Genomic DNA, 19,221 nt, shown 5'->3' with positions numbered 1-19,221 from the left:
CATAGATATAAAGAAAGGACTGTTTACAATTTTATTTATGTCGCCCGAAGCATTGTTATTTATTGACTCGTGGAGGCCAATTTCGCTTCAATCCAAAATCTACGGAGATGGAGTTTGTCTCATAGCCATAGATGAATGTCATGTCCTGGAATTATGGTAAGTATTTCCGAAGTTAAGTCTCCACAACTATATATTTAATTAATATATAATTATTTTTGTCGTTGTATTAGTATAATTGTAAACCAGCATTGTATTATTCTGATTTATTTTATTCAACAGGGGTGACGATTTCAGACCAACATACAGAATGTTAGGCGAACTACGAAGCCATTTTTCTTGTTCGTTTTTAATTCTGACGGCAACCTGCACGAATGTTATGAAACGTAACATTCTTAAACAATTGTACTTCGGTGAAAATGAGATGCAGCTTGTTTCCAAAGTGCCCGACAGGTAAATTAACCATTATACGTACATAAGATAATCGTCTTAATTTCGTTTCAATGTTGGACTTTACCTACGTATTTTCTAATATCGTGTAATTAAAGATGTGTGATATTATTACCAATCTGACTGATTTACACAGAGTTAATTGTTAAATTAATTATTGAATTATTTAGGCCTAACATTAGTCTCTACTACAAGTTTGGCTCATTGTCCATTACTGAAGAGATGGCTTGGTATCTAAGGGAACTCAAAAGTGACGGCATCAAAGCACGGAAAGCCATCATTTATGTCAGGTATATCATTTTTATACATGTGTATAATAACAATAAACAGGTAGTTGATTGTTTTTTGAAAGTTTACAAACACGAGAACGTTTAAATGTAGATCTAATGTATAATATAATATAATATAATAACAATTTAGTAAATTACTGACTTTTCGACTTTTTTCTTGCAGAACCATCACTCAGTGTGGCAAAGTATTTGCTAATTTTATGGCCTACCTGGGAAATGCTGCTTATGGAGATGGAAGCAAAGTTATACAAAACCGAATTTTGGAAGTTTATCACGGGGCATTGGCTAGCACAGACCAGGAGAGAGTTGTTTCACGTTTCTCGCAGGATAATGTTTTAAGATGTATAATTTGCACTGTGGCGTTTGGGATGGGGGTGAACATCCCATATTTAAATATAGTTTTTCATTGGGGATGTAGTAACAGCATAGTTGAATACTGGCAGGAAGTAGGTCGTGCTGGGCGAAATGGTGATCCAGCGGAGGCACATTTATTTCCGCTGCCAAGAACAGTTTTACACGTTGAAGATGATATGAAATCACTCTGTGAACAACTTAAACATTCAAACATTCCATGTCTACGAGTCCACATTTTGGAACACCTCACTATTAAAGGAATGAATCCTCATATAATTGACGAGATAAAACATCACAAGTCATGTGACATGAAATGTGAGTGTTGTGTTTGCCTCAATTGTAAGTGTTGCACAGCTTGTAAGCTTAAATGTCAATGTCGGGCCAATTAAACTCGCAGAGGTAGGCGTCGAAATAATGTCAAATTGCCATTTTTTATTTGATTTTTTGGTTGTTGTTCAGCATGTTAGAATTATGTTATTGAGTTAAATCTTCACACACAGATAGCAAATATGGCCACATAGTGTTATGTTTATTGTGTACCACAGTATTGTGACAACATTGTCTTTTCATCCTGTGGTATATTTAATATGCGTAATAAAATAAATGCTTCTTGGCAATGAAACATCGTTATATTCAGTTGTATTTATTTTCATCATCTTTTGGTGTCATCCTCTCGTACGCGAGATTTATAAGTTTGACAATCAAGGATGAACTAAAATGATAAATCAATATTCTATTTGAAGCATTTCCCAGTATGATGCGCACAAAAACTATTATTTCCTCTGTTCGCGCTAATTGAACAATAATTCATAATGTGATTTAATAATAAACTGACTGTACTGACTGACTGCTTGAAAACTTATTTCATTTGTAATCGGCACCAGAAATTTAGATAATGATGTTTTTAGGTTTCACTAGGGTAAAAAAATAAAGCTGTTGAACATATTTTCATCATAACGAAGGTATTGCTTGCTATAAAATAAGGTGAACGAAAACGTAACCCAGCCAACAGTAAACTAACAAAGTAGTAATATTTATTGTTCCAATGTAACAATCCGTAATCCAATCATGGGAAACAACTAATCCTGTGGAAGGATTTCTTTCAACAGGTCAAGGGTTCTACAGTGTGATTTCAGTCGGGATACCAACTTGTCACCACTGTGAATGGCTACTTTATTTCGAAAGTTTGAAAATCCAGCGTGATACCGACCCGGAATTTGTTGAAATATGCCATCGTCCTTGTACTCCTTTACAAATTTGGAGACGTCTCGTCTGTAGTTAGCAGATGTAGTTTTAGATTTATGAACATATTCGTCCATAAATGTGGTCATGTAAACACATTCTAAGTCTGTGGCCAATCTTCCAACCAGCTGACTACATCTAGCAACATGGGTGTTTGTGTAGCGACCATCGCAGTGCTTTAGGTTCTCTGCAATGTATATGGAAATAAGCATTTGATTACTAATCATATATAACAAACGGGTGTAAATACAAATAGATATTTTCACACATAAACAACGGACACATATATGCCGAAAGTATTGGTTGGGTTGATGTAAAAACATACATTCAGTTAGTAAAAAAGACCTTTCACCATTCCTAATTGTACACTTACGTTTAAAGTCATTATTTAGAAACTCGTTAACAAGATCTAGCGGTATGTTGTTCCCAGCTCCTCCTTTCAGGTTAGCAGTGCTATTCCAAAGCATTTCTTCTCCTTGCCTTGGCGAAACATAACCATTTATACCTGAAGTAAACGTTGAATATATTTACTTGTGAGGATCGCCAGTAATTTTAATCACATATTTGAAAGTTACTGAAAAAACGATAAAATAAACTTACATGCTAGCAATCTATGGCCAATTATAAGATATTTATAATGGTTATTTTCCCAGAAATCTGACATTGAAACTCTCCAATTCGACATCATTGCGGGACCATCGTTTTCCCGTTCTGCATCTCTTTCTGCCATATGGAATAACCCTCTCCATAATGCATGACAGGAGTAATTGAAGAGGTAGTCAGCACCGGTGTCCTGGTCTGGCTTTGATAAAGGCCCTTTAACTTGACAGTCATCTGAACAAAACCAATAACCATCTAGTGGAAAATTTATCAACAGAAAATTATTATTATTATTATTATTATTATTATTATTATTATTATTATTATTATAAAAATATGTAGTTATGGGCCTATCAGCTTACCTGGGCATTGATTCAAACCAACACATCGCATATGAAACCATTCTCCATTAGGGCACATGAACTCCCTGTCACACCCTATCCACTTATCATCATCAGTATCTTCTTTCTTTTTACAGAAACAATAAATTGATGATTGTTCACAGTTCGGGATACACCACCACTCGTCATCTGGTACAGATTCAGGTTGTAATTCAACACAATCGAGGGGGAACCATCTGCCTCTTTTACACTGTGAGAGTGCAGAACATTCAATCATGGTCCCTCCTAGGTCTGTGAATAAAGGGGTGGTTTGTTATACTGTATTGAGTTCAGTAGTAGAATCTATCTCCCTATTGCATTGTTTCACAGATCACTATTCATGCACTTGTAGGTTTCAGTTTAGTCAACACCATACATGCACATACCTGTTTTACATACGCAATAATCATCATCTTCATCATCATAATTATCAATGCATGGCTGTTGATCACTATCACTAAGTGGCACTTCATCTACATCCGGCCAAATAAAAGAAAATATTTCCTCAGCTAACTTTTCAACGTAGTCTTTCTGCTGGTCCGGTTGAATAGTCGGCTTATCACGTAGGCTGGTCAGTCTTCTTAAATGCATTGCCAATAGACAGGTATAGCCTTCGGTCATAAAGTTAAGAAAATCCACTGTGTGATTAACATCATCAATCACCTTCTTTTTCACTGCACGGTGACCAAACTTAATTTTGACATGGAATAAAGACCCACGTGCACTTGCCGAACTTTCACTGAATAGTTTGTTCATGGTGTCCTTCAAATAAAAGAAACAATTACACATGCATACATACATACATACATAATTTATAACATTATATTTATATTACGAGCATGTAACTACCCAGTATTTACCTGCATTGTGATGCACCTTTTGTGGAACTCCTGGGGCCTTGGTTCGAGCCCAACAAGACGATTGACATAGTCTTGGCTACATGCCATAGAAAACTTGGCATCAACCATACGTTCAATTGATAATTGATCACCGTGACATACAACATTATAGAGGGGTTTTCCATTTTGTGATGGTACATACTGTCTAAGATGTCGCATTATCTCAATCACACCTTTGCTGGAGGAAGGGTTGGCTTTTATTACACCAAGGTTAACCTGAAAAACGCAAATATATCAATATCCAGAGTAAGTATATAACAAATGACTTGGACGTGGTTAGAAATTTAAATCATATTCCATCATGCTATAGTCCGAGAAACCATCCGATTTATCGTTTGGACTGTTATATATTACTGTACATTTCGGCCGTAGTACGGTGTCAATTTCCATTGACCTATTTCAAAACGTTACACTTCATATTGGTTTAAAGACTTTAACGTGAGTTTAGACTATAGTTATAAATGTGTCAAGGTCGATATTTAGTGTGAAATGAGTGTAAAGTATTTATTTTAATTGTCATCATTTTACGACTAACTTTACTGCGACACAACTGAACACCTAAATAGAGTAAGTTTAGTTTTGGGTGTGAATATTATGTGATATTGGGACTTACAATCTCACTCTTTAATCGTGACTCAGAAGAGTACTTGTGCGATATATGCCATTGTAGTTGTGTGTCCTTTAAACACTCAAAGTTGCGCACAAGAATACGCTGAACTAGTGTTTTCATCCTTGTTCTTACTCGAGTCCAATCACTCTGTGAAGGCAAAAAAAACCGCAACAGGGATATCGACTGCTTTTTTGGTCCTGATGTCATCGTAGTCGCGAAATGATATACGGTTTTTGGTAGCAAATGACAGTGCCCAGAGCATCATTTTATTTTTAACTTTCTGGGATTGGTGTCTGGCTTCAGAGAGCTTTTGAACGTTGTCCCAGCACAGACTGTATCCGGGTTCTAGAGAAATATAGCAGAGAAGCAGAAATACATGTATATTACTGTAAATGCAAGAGGGCAGATCTATCGGAAAATGCATACAGAATAAAAAAAAGTAGCATTAAAATGATACCTTTTACTAAAATCGGTGTAAGGGGTTGCTTGCCTGGACAAAATACAACATTTCTCAGAAACTCGCAAGTCAGACGGACGTCGTTAGGTTTTAGCTAGCATTAGACAATATATATTATCCTAAAATTGTGTCTCCTGCAATAATTGAGGTCACTTATACAAAAATAAACACGTCACGTATATTCAAAAATAATATCTATGAGGGAAGCAATATAATGAATACAACATGCCTCTTTCGAAAGTTTCTACGTCATCTTCAATATCACTGGCCCCATCTGGGCTCATTGAAACAGAGTCTTCATCGGATCCGTTAGTTGATTTGGTATGATCGCTCTCTGCCGATTCGTCAAACTCTGAGATCAAGGAAGAATGTACGCTATCGTCGGTGTGCACACTGCTGTCACAGTTTGCAGAGAGTTCATGCTAAAGAAAATTTGGATAATAAGAGTGATGTTACTGGTGATAAGAGGGGCGTACTGTAACACCAAAACCAGGCGTCACTAATATACGAAACTAAGACTATAATTATAAAAAGACGAAAACACAAACCTGAATATGTTGTTTCCAGATCATTATTTCACTATCGAATCCTTTACGTAAACGGTCAACAGAGTTTCTTGTGGCATGTATCCCAATGCTCAGTCCAATCTTGTTAAACCATTTAAAAATCTGCTCAAAAGATGTTATGAACCCAATTTCATTGATTCGTATTGCGTACTATCTGTACTTCGCAACGTAACACTCAAAAACATTGATATTGTATTATTACGAATAAAAAAGTTTGTATACTGTTGAATGATTCGGAACATCTCAACTTGATGACTGAATATTAATACATAAAACTAGTTTAGCAACTAACCTTTTGATTGCAGCCACTTCGGTACATTTGAAGTGCGTTAATATTTTGTAGAAAATTAAATTTCCTGGGTTTTCGCAAGTTTAGTATGGTACCAATTGTAAAACCTAAGCCGGGAACTAAGGAGCCACACTTTCCATCATCGTCACTGGTAAAAAGAATCAATAAAAAGTCACTATATTCGTACATCTGAATTGTGTCAAACTGAATTTGAAAACATATCAGGAATCCAAATACATATTTTACTATTTATGATTTTTCCTTATGATTATGCAAATTCGATTGTTTTGAAAAAAAATTGCATGTAGAATAATATAATATTCGCTCATTAGGTTGACACTTATCCTGACAGGTATAAATTCAATATTACAAAACCGTATGTACATTCATGGCTTTAAAAGGCATTATTTGAAATGTTTTTCGTGAATACGAATATTTTTATATCTGTATCAGGATTTCGAAGATATTTAGATAATTATTTAAATTACTCACATACAAATCTTATCAGCGGACAATCGGTTTGACAGGGAACCTTCAATTACAGCATGTAATATTGGCAGGTGCTTCCTAGTTTCATTTAAAAAGCGAAACCATTGAAACTTCTTTATGTTTTCAATTGTGGTTTCTTGGGACGGTATTCGACTTTTTTTCCAATAAAACGAAACTTCCTGTCGAGATTCATGTACCAGAAACGGTGAAAAACATCTCTAAATTTACGACTGTTTTTCAGAAGATGTTTAGTTCCAGACCAATAATTATATTTCTTGATGTGATTGATAGCAACATCTATGAAAGTAGACTTCTGTAAATGATCAAATAATATTAAAATTAGTAGATGAACCAAGTATGCAATATTCCTCATAATGAAAAATTTTGAATGAGAAAATAACAATGGCTTTAAATATAGGTTGATAAATGTAAATTAGAACTATATAAAGAATTATCGAAATACATACCTCTGCGTCTGTTTTCTCTACTACCGGTTGCATTGATGCCGTAACTTTTGGTGGAAGTTGAAAAACCACTTGTTTGGCAGACGTTGCCCCTGAAGCCTCTTCTTCGCTGGATTTTCTTTTAAATCCAACACAGGGAGAAAAACATCGTTCGCGGAGCTCGTCTTTAACACATTGAGCCTTTTCTCTTAGTTTGCCAAACCTACAGATTAGACTGTAACATGTTTGGCAAACAAAACCACCATTTTGTGGTTCCTTGGACAATTCAACTAGAATGTCATAAACAGTGAAATTGGCACAAACATTTGTGCCAACTCCATATCGTTTCAAACCTTTATTGCGTTTCTGAAACGGTTGGTTGCAATGAACGCACGTTATTGACGCAATGCCGGACATGGTGTGTACATTCTTGGGGAATCCCTAACCACATTACGTAATGACAACAACGTGACGTCATATTGATCATGTGATACCGACCTCGTCCAGTGTGTGTAAGATGGCGACAAGCTGTGTTTTAGCGTGACCGTCCAAGAATACTCGGGTGAATGGGCTTTATTTGAAATTATTAAGTTTCAATCCTTGCTGTGGTGAGTATTTAATAAATGTACAATCTATCGACCTTAGTTTGGAGTCGTTTTTCACAAGACATTGCATGATTTTTAATCGTTTATTTGCGCAATGGTTTCATTGCGGCGTCAACATGGACGGTACTCTATGGCTGTCACCATAGCTCTACTGTGTCGACAATACCATACAAATTTCAAGTACGTTTATTATAACATCAGATCGACACAAGCAGAGCTATGGACCCACAGCTAGGGATGTCGTCGAAAGGCTAAATACGAATACAAAAAATACTGACATGAAGGCTATAGGTTTATCATAGACTCACAAAAACATGGTTGTAATACATTAACTCATATTGCAATAGTTAGATCGTGATGACTGTATCAGTATAAAGTCGAAACAACATGCACGCATGGCTTATATTGCGTCGAATGCGACTCGTTGATATGATCGAGTAACGCCGCCTCACCTGTGGTAATTCACGGTCATCTAAGTGGAAATACGAATTATCTCAAATGAATTACATACATCAATCGTGATTGCTCACAGAAGATAATTAAGTTTTTGTAAAAGTGACTAAAACTCACCTCAAATTCGGAATCCTCTATTGATTTCACATCGGTTCTAAAATTACTTGCAACCATCTTGAAATAACCAGGAACGATGGGTCTGGCGCATGCGCAAAGTCAGACAACTATTTTTATAAGCCGCACTATGATTGGTCGACAAAACTCGTTGAAAACTGATCTCGTTGTACGAGATTTGTATAGGCATTGAGTCAGATGTAGTTAGAGGCGACTGGGACACGATTTTCTAAGAACTGATTAACGGCAAGAAAAAACAGAAAATCGACATATCCAAACTAAAATACAAATAAATATAATATAAAGGATTATATAATAATAATAATAATAATAATAATAATAATAATAATAATAATAATAATAATAATAATAATAATAATAATAATAATAAAAAAGGAGCCTCATACCTACATCGGATTTTAATCAGATGTAGTTAGAGGCGACTGGGACACGATTTTCTAGGAACTGATTAACGGCAAGAAAAAAAACGACATATTCAAACTAAAATACAAATAAATATAATATAAAGGGTTATAAAATAATAATAATAATAATAATAATAATAATAATAATAATAATAATAATAATAAAAATTGGAGCCTCATACCTACATCAGATTTTAATCAGATTGGGGTTCACTTGATGCAGCTTAGCATATGGCTGCGGATATTATGAGTTTTTAAGTAACGTTTGGTGCACAGTATATGGGCTTGGCATGACATTTGTATTTGTTACAACGATGGATGGTTTCAATACAAATATAGAAAATAGATGAAAATACAACGACCTCCCATACTTGTTTTTTGTTGTTGGTGTTGTTGGTATAAAAGTGTCTACCCCAAATCAAATTTGTTACCGACAAAAGTTGACAGTTAGACGTGAAAACCCACAAATGTATTGGATGGCGTTCCAATTTGTGAAGCCTGGAACCCTGGAGTGTGGCCATAATGGCTGATTACAACCGGATAAATTGTTCCAACGGGTGTACTGATAGTCAACATCATAGTGTATTTCAACAATACTTAAAGCGCGGTAGTCGTCGTGCTGCGCATGTGCGACATTTGTGTTGATAAACATTGATGTTTCCACAATCCAATGCGCTCTTCAAATGGAAATCACAAGTATGAGGTTTGACCTGGGCGCGACTTGCACTGATTACCGCCGGTGACTCCTTGATACCTTCGAATAACATGTAAATTACCTAATTAAAGCTTGGAAACGTCTCAGTTCGTACTCGATGATCTGCGCAACAGTCAAAGTCGCCATCTTTGTTTATATGAGACCCATATATCTCGCATATGCGCAGTACGACGACTAACGCGCTTTAATACGGACATAGAGATATTTCGATACATTTTTGGATCTTCTTTGTTATGTACAACTCCCACTAATATTATTACTTTGGGATGACGGGGTAACGCTGCACCCAGTGTGGGCGGTAAATACCGGTGATACGTTATTAAATCGTCGATATTTTCGAATCCGCCTCTGACACATGTACTATTGAAATACTATTCTTTAATATCAAGCACACAGGTAAACTATAATACACCAAGAGGTCAATATGACCTCACTTAATCAAAGAACGTATATTATATTTTTGCTACTGTGCTTTATTCGGAGCGTTTCGAATAAAACCTAACCTAACACCTTTACACAAGTACTCAAGCGCGGAACCAGTTTTTTTGAACCATACCATATATCATAGGTCGTTCAATGAAAAGCCAGTGTCACGTGTTCTGTATCTGTTAGCTTCTCAGTTATTGTCATGTGACTTTTTCGACCACAATGGTCATAAAGAACCAAACTTTTTTTTAGTAAAAACGCAGTAAATAAATAAATACTTCGAGTGATCTATTGATCATCACCAATAATTATCCAATAATGTTTCAGGCACGTTAAATTAATTATGTATGCACTGCATTTTAATTTGTACGATAGCAATCATAAATAGGTATGAATTGTTTGTTGTTGTTAGAAGAAATGAAATTAGTCTTATTTATTACCAGAGAGGGTAGGGATTCATAACGGGAATTCTATTTTCTGAACAATTATACCCAGTGATTGTCTTATTACTAAAGTTATCTACCTTTTCGTAGTCCAAATTCAAATGTATTTGAGGAAAACACAACGTTTGAGAGACCATTGGTGGAGTACAGATAATTATAAAGAAGGACAGCCCGCCATTGTACTTTACAGAGTGAGCTATAGTTATATCAAATCTTGCACTCAAGTACTCATCATGAGAGAATCAGCAAATATCTTTACTTGAGTCGTCATGTTGCAAACACCCAACAACGGGAATATTGTTTCAACAGTTATTATAAAGAATTTCACCAATGATAACACGAATTTGACAATAACAACACCACCTAGTTTTCAAACTTTAGTGAAATAACGCCACATAGTGTCCTTCTGATGTCCTTCGTAGTTGTCCGACAGTGAAAATAAACATATAATTGTATTCAATTTAAATTTAAATATTAAGACCGAATCATACTTTCGAACAAAATTCTAAATTGTCTGATTATACTGTTTAGGATACCATTGACATATACAAGACATACCCACAGTAAATTATGTATAAAATAGATACGCATTGTGGATATATATCACCCCAACTTTTTTATCTTCAAATATACAAAGCTAGTGTTTTGTATAAGCAGGTACTTTATATGTTTTTGTTTATTTCAACTAAACTGCATACTTAATATAGAATCGGAAAAATAAGTCATTATTCCATCTTTCTCATCTTTGTATGCAATTTCCCATCGCCGCTCTAACAACGCTGAAATGGGGAGTATATATTACGACTACGGATTCATATTACTTAATCGTACGTGATGTAATAATAATAATGATGATTTGTATTGACATGCTGGATAATGTTTACCATAGTAGGATCCACTAATTACGATCGTGCTAACAAACGAAAGCACATACGTAATAATGATTTGTGTACTCAAAAACATATCTCACATTTCCTCGATAGAACAATCAACAATATTACAAATTGTTTTTTATAAAAGCGCCGTGTATGAATAATATTTGTTTCCCCACAGTATCGCTGAGGTGCCGACAAGAGAGTTTTTTTTACGGGTTTCGCCAGTCTATATAGTTTCTTCATTATGTTATGAGTTCTGTCTTATCACATATTGACGATAAGCAATTGCTTGGAAATGCGCTCAGGCTTAAGAACCCATGGCGGACTCGATTCAAACAATTCAATGTCTGTGTGTTTAGGTTTGGGGTTTTCACAGTCAGCAAAAATCACACAACATTTTCTCATGTAATATAATCCCATTTCTCAAGGCGCCACTTGTGTGTCAGGAACTTCTTTGGATTGGGCATTAAACATATGTTTATTTATTGCGAGTGTAACCTGTCGATCATGATTTCTTTAGGGCATATACCGCTCTTTCAGCCTCATCGTTCATTCATGCATTGAACAAAAACAGATTTTACGAAGTATTTGTGATTTTAAAACATTTTATTCTTTAAAATAGGCTATTTACTGACACAAAGAACACAGGAATATAAAATTAAGAATATATACGTTATAGTCATATTTTCAAATAATATTTCCAGTATTATGTGACTCAGACGGTGCAGTCTCTGTATTTCTAAAAAAATCTTAATATGGTCTATCTGTATAGAAAACTTTATAAAATGTTGTCTCTGTCCCTTCTACCTCAACGAGTAAAATATGTTTTAAAATACATTTTGATGCTACATCTGCGAAGTTAAAATAAGCAAATAAATAAATAAATAAGAGAAACAAATTAGGAGTGACGGCTAGTGTTACGTAATCAGAATCTACTGGTAGCAGCTTCGTTTACTATCATGGGTACGTCTACACTGAGAATCCAATCGGCAAGCTTGAAGTCTCCTACAACGAATTAGAAAGAAAATAATTAGGCATGGGTAACAAACATACTGTATATGCACATTGACACGATAAAATGGTGTGTTGTTCTGAAAGTCATGCACGTGGAAGTCAGCAACATTCACGGAAAATAGTTGTTCAATTTGAAATTCCAAGACATATTACAAATTTAATACGCAAATTGTGATTTTTAATAAATAATAATATATTTGTGCACGATAATGAGCTGGTTTCTTCATGCATTATGTCTAAGGTCCACTTGATATGCAAACATAAGTATACATGGCAAACAATGCTTGTTATAATAGTATTGTTTATTTAAGATAATTTAGTACTAATATCTACTGTTTTTTATGTATAAAAAATATGTTATTGTTTTCGTCGTTGCTTTCAGGATTTAGATTTAATAAAACGAATAATACTTCATTTACATTTTATTGTCAATGGGAACGCAACGTATGGATGTGAATATACACACAACCTGCGTGATATTACTGTAATCGACCAAATTGTTCGCGAAAAGAGCATATTAGTTTTTTGTTCAACGAACAACCATTCAACCATTTAAGTTCGAACGAGGATTAATGAGAAATAAGATCACTAACAATGAATATTAACCGTATACTTTTTTGACAGTGTGAATATCAAAACGGTAAATTAAAATAAATAACCGACATGCAGCGACAACAATAAGCGCAAAGACGAAATAAAACAACGATCATGGTGCAGCTCAATCAATTGGATTTTGCGAATTAAATATTTAACAGCATTCATAATACGTTCAATTACATGACAATGGACAACATGACAATGGACAACATGACAATGAACAACATGACAATGGATAACATGACAATGGATAACATGACAATGGATAACATGACAATGGACAACACGACAATGGACAACATGACAATGGACAACATGACAATGGACAACATGACAATGGATAACATGACAATGGACAACGCATGGTATGTTGAGTCTATCACCAACGTTACAAACACGGTAACTATGTGAGTATAACTACTCGCACTCTGAGTCGGCATGTGCTTTTATTTTTTTAAGCATTGCATCGAAACAAAACGAGAACAAGGTCCGCCGGGGATTTAGATGTATTCAGCAAACAACGGACAAATCTATATGCATGAAATATAAACATACAGTGGGATTTAGGTTCCAGAAAAAATAAATAGAACAGTTTTAATGTTACAACTACAACACTGCGGGTGATGAACATTAATTTCCTGTACTTCCTGTAAAGACAGGGTAGAATGTGTATTTCATTTGATCGGGTTGGTGTCACGTAACAAGTAACTTGTGCTGTGCTTGTACTGTGAATTAGTGTAGCCGCATATCACGAGATTTTTGATGTCAGAAATTAAAAGTGTTTTGGGAAAACATTCAAATTATAAATAAACAATAATACCGCAATTGTGAGAAAGTACTTATTCACAGCTATATAAAATACGTACTGTACGTTACGGATACACACAGACGAATTCTACTTCTGGCAAATGTGCATTCAATGTTAAGTGTATCATTAGGAATATATTTGTGATTTACACAAATATTTATTCACCGATCACCGAAGTAATTTTTGATTTAATATTTCGTACCTGGTGGGGGTTTTACGCTTTTATTTCTGATACTTTTCTTCCACACTTCTTCGCCGTCTTCCAATTTCTTCCATTAATTCAGCGTTTTGTCTGTATATATTGATATCTCTCTGTTTTTCTTCCATTTCTCTTTCTGATGCAGCTCTCTCAAGCTCGGCTCTTAATAACATTAACATTAAACCAACTGAAAATCCGGAGGTCGGGCTGCGCTTGATTGCTACAAGAAAACACATGACAATAAATAGTTGTTTTAGAAAAAAAATCACAGTGGCATTCTGATATACATAAGAATCTATACAAAAATATGTTAATTCAGTCGGTGTTGGTTTTTTGCACCACATATGCATGCCCACATAACCCATTCTTCAAATAAAATGACACACAGATAGACATTTCTAGGTATAATAAATTAAAGCAAAATAAAATAAAATGAAAATATTGTAGTTTAAATACCAGTAATATCCTTATAGTCTGTATTGGTGCCATCTTTCGTCTCGTCGTTTAACGACTTCTTCCATTCTGACGGTCGGTAAATTGGATTGGCTTCCGAGGGGGTAAGTGCCACAACAATTATAACCACGAAACTAATTACGGCAATACAGTGATGATGCATTTCTATTTTCTGAAATAAATAAAGAAAAGGATTTTGATGATAACACAGACTCATTAGTGAATATAAAGTTAAGAGAATGATTAGTTAGAGTTTGTAGTTTCGCTGCAACAATACCTGTGATGATCGCATAGACGAAGAAGAGAACCAAGTCACTGCTGCGTTGTCGGTCTGCAAAATGACCTGGGTGAACACGTGCTGCTGCTGATATAGACATCGAAATGTGTTAATGATATGCATATGACGTTAGTCTGACGCATGTACAATGGTGTCAGTATGTGTAATACATATATTCAAGAAACGAATAGAGTTAACGTAGTAACATGTCAAGAATAATTTCTATAATAATAATTATAATGAACCTGTGTTTATTCTGTTAGAAAAAAATACTCCATGAAGCATTGCTTCCCAACATATATCAACATCTATGCGTTCAGGGAATATTCTGGGAGAACTTTGTTCAATGTGCAATTTGATACTGACATCATAACGGATACAATGGTAGCTATCTAAATGTGTTCCAAATTGTTATGTCTGTTCAGATTGTGTACAAATGGGAAAACTTATGGAAAACTCTCAATAAATCGAGTTGTAACAGTAACGAAACAGCGACCGATGTCCTGTTTTTATGTTGATGTCAAATAACTGATTTTGAAGTTGTTAGGCTAAACAAATGTGCTAAACGCGAAATAATCGCCTCCAAAGTGAGTATTCACAATTGTCTCGTTTTCTCAGTGTTTGTTTTGTCCGCAGCATATCCATGTGAATGATCTAAAATGACGTCGTTCCGGTCACCGCCACTAAGTTGTGGTTTGAACGCATGGATTCTATAAGCGCAGATGCGATATTGATTTTCGACGAACTTGACACTTTTATTTCAAGTCAATACGTCCGGCTTGTAACACGAGGATAACAGTTACTATAAGTAGATAAAGTAGGGGTACTGGACAATGCTTTGAAAGCAATCTATCCCATTAAAATACGTATCTTGTTTGAAGGATTTCCTGTGCTCTTTCTTTCCTGTCTTGTCAACAACTGAATGATATCGGCGTTTCACACCTACTCGCACGACACACACGAAGTCACTCGTTTAGGAAATGGTTTATTGTTTTTAAATGTGCAGCCGTCTCTGTGGAGTAGCTCTTACGATAATAAATAAAACTTTTTGAGTCATCTTTGACAAATAAGCATTTCAATCAATATTAAACCAATGTATCACTATTAAACGTTATTAAGTGTTATACTGGGACAGTTTGACAGTTGTTGATTCGTTATGAAGACTTAACTATTTAAAAATAAGGCTGAAATGATGAAAATAAGGAATAGATCCAGAAAATATTATTGTATAAACCATGTCAAAAATTGATTTCATTATTTACTTCACACTAAATTACTATGTCAATTGTTATGGCACAGTCCGTTAGTTATCAAATTTAAGATATATAGTTTTGTTTATAGTAATATAGTTGGAACATAAACATGTCAGAAGTATGGGTCCAGAAAATGATGCTTGATTATGATGATTTTTTAACATTAAAATGATTTACATATTGCACCTGATCATTAAACGAGTACTTGTCCATTGTGAGAAATATTGCTTTGAAACCCACCAGTCGGTCATTTTCAATACATCTATATATCTATAACTCGATGTAAAACGAATATATAAAATTTAAACATAATCAGTCAAAGAATATCAGAGAATATCTAGAAGCCCATTCATTTAAACAAAATGACCGCTAGTCAGCCATTTTCAATCCGATCTAAACAATAAAATGATGTGCATCAGAAACCGATAATCTCTAATGTATGTTTGAACAAAATCCATTCATAAACGCCAAGGTCCAGTTCTGGAATGCCAGAAATGCCTGATTTTTGATGATTTTTTAGCACAAAAATGGCTGCCATTTGGCTATTTTGAATCAGATAGTCAAACCAATATTATATATATATATATATATATATATATATGTCAAATCATGTCAGAGTACGGCTCTAGAAACACATTCATTAAAACAAAATGGCCACCAGTCAGCTATTTTGAATCAAATATGAAAAATAAAATGACATGTATCAGTGACCCATAATGTCTTATGTATTTATGTTCCAGAATGCCAGAAATGCTTGATTTAGATGAATTTCGTCATTCTGCCAAATATATTTGCATATCTATGACATGATCTATAATGAATATATCAAATTTGAACAAAATCAGTCAAATTGTGGCACTAGAACTGCATTCATTAAAACAAGTCGGCCATTTTAAAGTGGATCTGATTAATAAAATGTGGCGCATCAAGGTCCCACAATGTTCAACGTATGTAACAAGTTTAAACAAAATCCATCCATAAATTCTTGATATTGATGATTCTTTTGCACAAAAATGGCCACCGTTCGGCCATTTTGAAACAGACCGTGAAACAAATTGATGTGCATATGTACAATATTATGTATGATGTATGTGTAAATTTGATTGTGATTGGTCCAGGCATATCTAAGACACAGGTCCGGACGCACGAGCACACAAAAGTCAAAACATAAGTCCCTGTTTTCAGACTGCGTTCGAACGGGGACTAAAGAAAATAATGTGTGAAAGAACAATTTACCTGCCAACTCAAAAAAGTTCATGTAAATATTAAATTTGGTCATAATTACAAAGTACAATGTAGTAGAAAACTCTGTGAGCTTGCCTGTAATATGCTTCCATATATGGACATACACAAGCATTAGCACATAGCTTATCAACATTTGGAAATATAAATCAGCAAATTTGTCTGTATAAGAGCTTAAGTCTCAAATCTGTAATTTCTGAGAAAAAAAATATTTTGTTTTTCTAAGTTCATTTATAAAATTCAATTAAAGTATCTTCTGTTAATAGATTATCTGGAATGTGATACCAGAAATTCTTGATGCTCATGAAACCCCCCAAAAATAATACGGAAAGTGATGAATCCAGTGATGATTCAGATGATATTGAGATGGAGTTTGATCACCATCAGGATGACGTTTAGCCAGTTTAAAAAATATTAAAATTACCAAAAAACAACTTGTTTGCCTTTAAAAAAAATACCAAAGCTGTGTGCATTAACAAATAAAATTGACTGTTCACATACTATTTCCAAGCTTTAATGTTTTTGAATTGATTTTTTTACTTCAGGTGTCTGTGCGTCGTCACGAACACAGTATATCACTTAAAGTATATGTTACAGTTTGGACATATAACTTGATATTTATAACGAGATACAGCCATTGGATATGTTCAATATCACATACAACATGACAGCTGTAATGAGGTACAGTCATTGAATATGTTTTCATGTCGCATATACCGCATATACCAAATAAGAATACCTCGCATGTCAGTTGATCCATCTTCCTGTCCCGATAGCTAAATATACTGAAAGTAAATTTTTAGAACTGTATCAGGGAATGGAGTGTTCTAGTGGAATACAAAAACAGAATCTAGTATTTTAATAACAAAATACATTTAACAAAGGCGAATGAGAAAATACAACTGTTTCGTAATCATGCTCTGACATGTTATTATACGATATAATTATAGCACCATTGTTGCATGGGACCCATGATCGGTAAAGACCGAGGTAAAAACCTAGCGGGATTGAATACCATCAAGGGTCGACCCCAACCTTGGGTCAGTGTTCCACAGACTCAATGGGACGGTCAAATACATTGGCAGAGATTGATTTACTAACATATCCGAAGTTGAGGGAGCTTTTGCTAAAGTCCGCAGGTGCCTATGTTCGACCAGGCACCGATAAGAATTAATTTAATTCATATATAATTACAATTAAAATTAATTTTGGTTTCGATTATCTGACCCGCTTTTACGCGTGTTTGACTTTTAATCATTTATGTAATTCGGGAAGGAGGGTAACTAAGTTACAAGTTAGGTAGACAATATTATAAACATCAATACACTGAATCATTTCTTTCTATTAATTCGAAATTACATCTCAAACATTTTTAATGAAAATTGACATATAAAAATTATTACAAATCAATATCTACAATATGTTCCTTCAAACTTGAGTATGATGGCAAAATCTTTAGAAATATCTGGAATATGGAAAATCCAAGTCACTATGTAAATGTTACCAACAACCCGACACAGTGCCATGGTAAACAAAAATACGCACCAGTGCATATAAACTTTAATATTGACAATAATTATTCTTGAGTCTCCACAGAATATACCTGTATATGTTGGTTCATACATATTTCAAATGTACAAACTGAGAAATTCGCTCGTTTAAGCTATGCACAATGTTTCTGTTGATACCTCTTTCGCAATAAGGTCTAGATATTTAAATATATATTCGCTTGGAGAATGCGTTAGGTTGTGGAAAATCACTGTTTATGAACACAGATCTCACACATGTGTGAGTATATTATATTATATTTAAAAACACTTAGATAATACAACAAGTTAAACAAACATTGAAAGCACTCCAATAGAATTGAATGCAGAGGGCGCTATTAGAACAGCACTATTTTAATGTTCCTATCGACTCGTACAGAAAAGTTCCTTGCTATATTACGAAGTACGTATATTAAACGAGAGTTTTTTTTTCTCTCTCGACCACGTTGTCATAAACAGAGGGGCTAAGCTTTTATGTGTCTGTTGGAATAAACACAAGGTTAGTGGTAAATTACAGTGACAATTCGGCTTACTGTTATTTAAAAAAAATGACCTAGTTAAGGGCGCATTTTGCGTATTTTCAATTTATGATTTCCGGTATCATTGAAATTTCCAGTCGCTGTGCACGATATTATGGAAAAATATTATCATTTTCTTGATTTAATCGACATTTTCAATAAATATATGATCTGACCAACACGACAGTAGG

General features: G+C 34.5%; 2 protein-coding genes across 2 annotated transcripts; both read right to left on the bottom strand.

Annotated features, from left to right (window-relative positions):
* Positions 1 to 2,170: 2,170 nt before the first annotated feature.
* LOC100373840 (uncharacterized) lies at positions 2,171 to 7,483 on the bottom strand. The gene is made up of 12 exons (XM_085500639.1): positions 7,091 to 7,483; positions 6,821 to 6,936; positions 6,138 to 6,282; positions 5,828 to 5,947; positions 5,509 to 5,701; positions 4,989 to 5,167; positions 4,174 to 4,428; positions 3,700 to 4,075; positions 3,296 to 3,565; positions 2,934 to 3,188; positions 2,707 to 2,838; positions 2,171 to 2,520 (listed from the first exon to the last, which is right to left on the bottom strand). The coding sequence occupies exons 1-12, from the start codon at positions 7,481 to 7,483 to the stop codon at positions 2,171 to 2,173; spliced, it is 2,784 nt and encodes a 927-aa protein (XP_085356765.1).
* A 4,226-nt stretch (positions 7,484 to 11,709) lies between these two features.
* LOC146742193 (uncharacterized) lies at positions 11,710 to 14,526 on the bottom strand. Its single transcript, XM_085500827.1, has 4 exons — positions 14,471 to 14,526; positions 14,197 to 14,365; positions 13,744 to 13,960; positions 11,710 to 12,127 (listed from the first exon to the last, which is right to left on the bottom strand). The coding sequence occupies exons 1-3, from the start codon at positions 14,483 to 14,485 to the stop codon at positions 13,764 to 13,766; spliced, it is 381 nt and encodes a 126-aa protein (XP_085356953.1). The 5' UTR covers positions 14,486 to 14,526; the 3' UTR covers positions 11,710 to 12,127; positions 13,744 to 13,763.
* Between the last annotated feature and the right edge of the window lie 4,695 nt (positions 14,527 to 19,221).

This window comes from Saccoglossus kowalevskii, chromosome 6, assembly GCF_978046115.1.
Source record: "Saccoglossus kowalevskii chromosome 6, keSacKowa6.1, whole genome shotgun sequence".
NCBI lineage: Eukaryota > Metazoa > Hemichordata > Enteropneusta > Harrimaniidae > Saccoglossus > Saccoglossus kowalevskii.
This window is presented reverse-complemented; position numbering and strand designations above follow the sequence as displayed.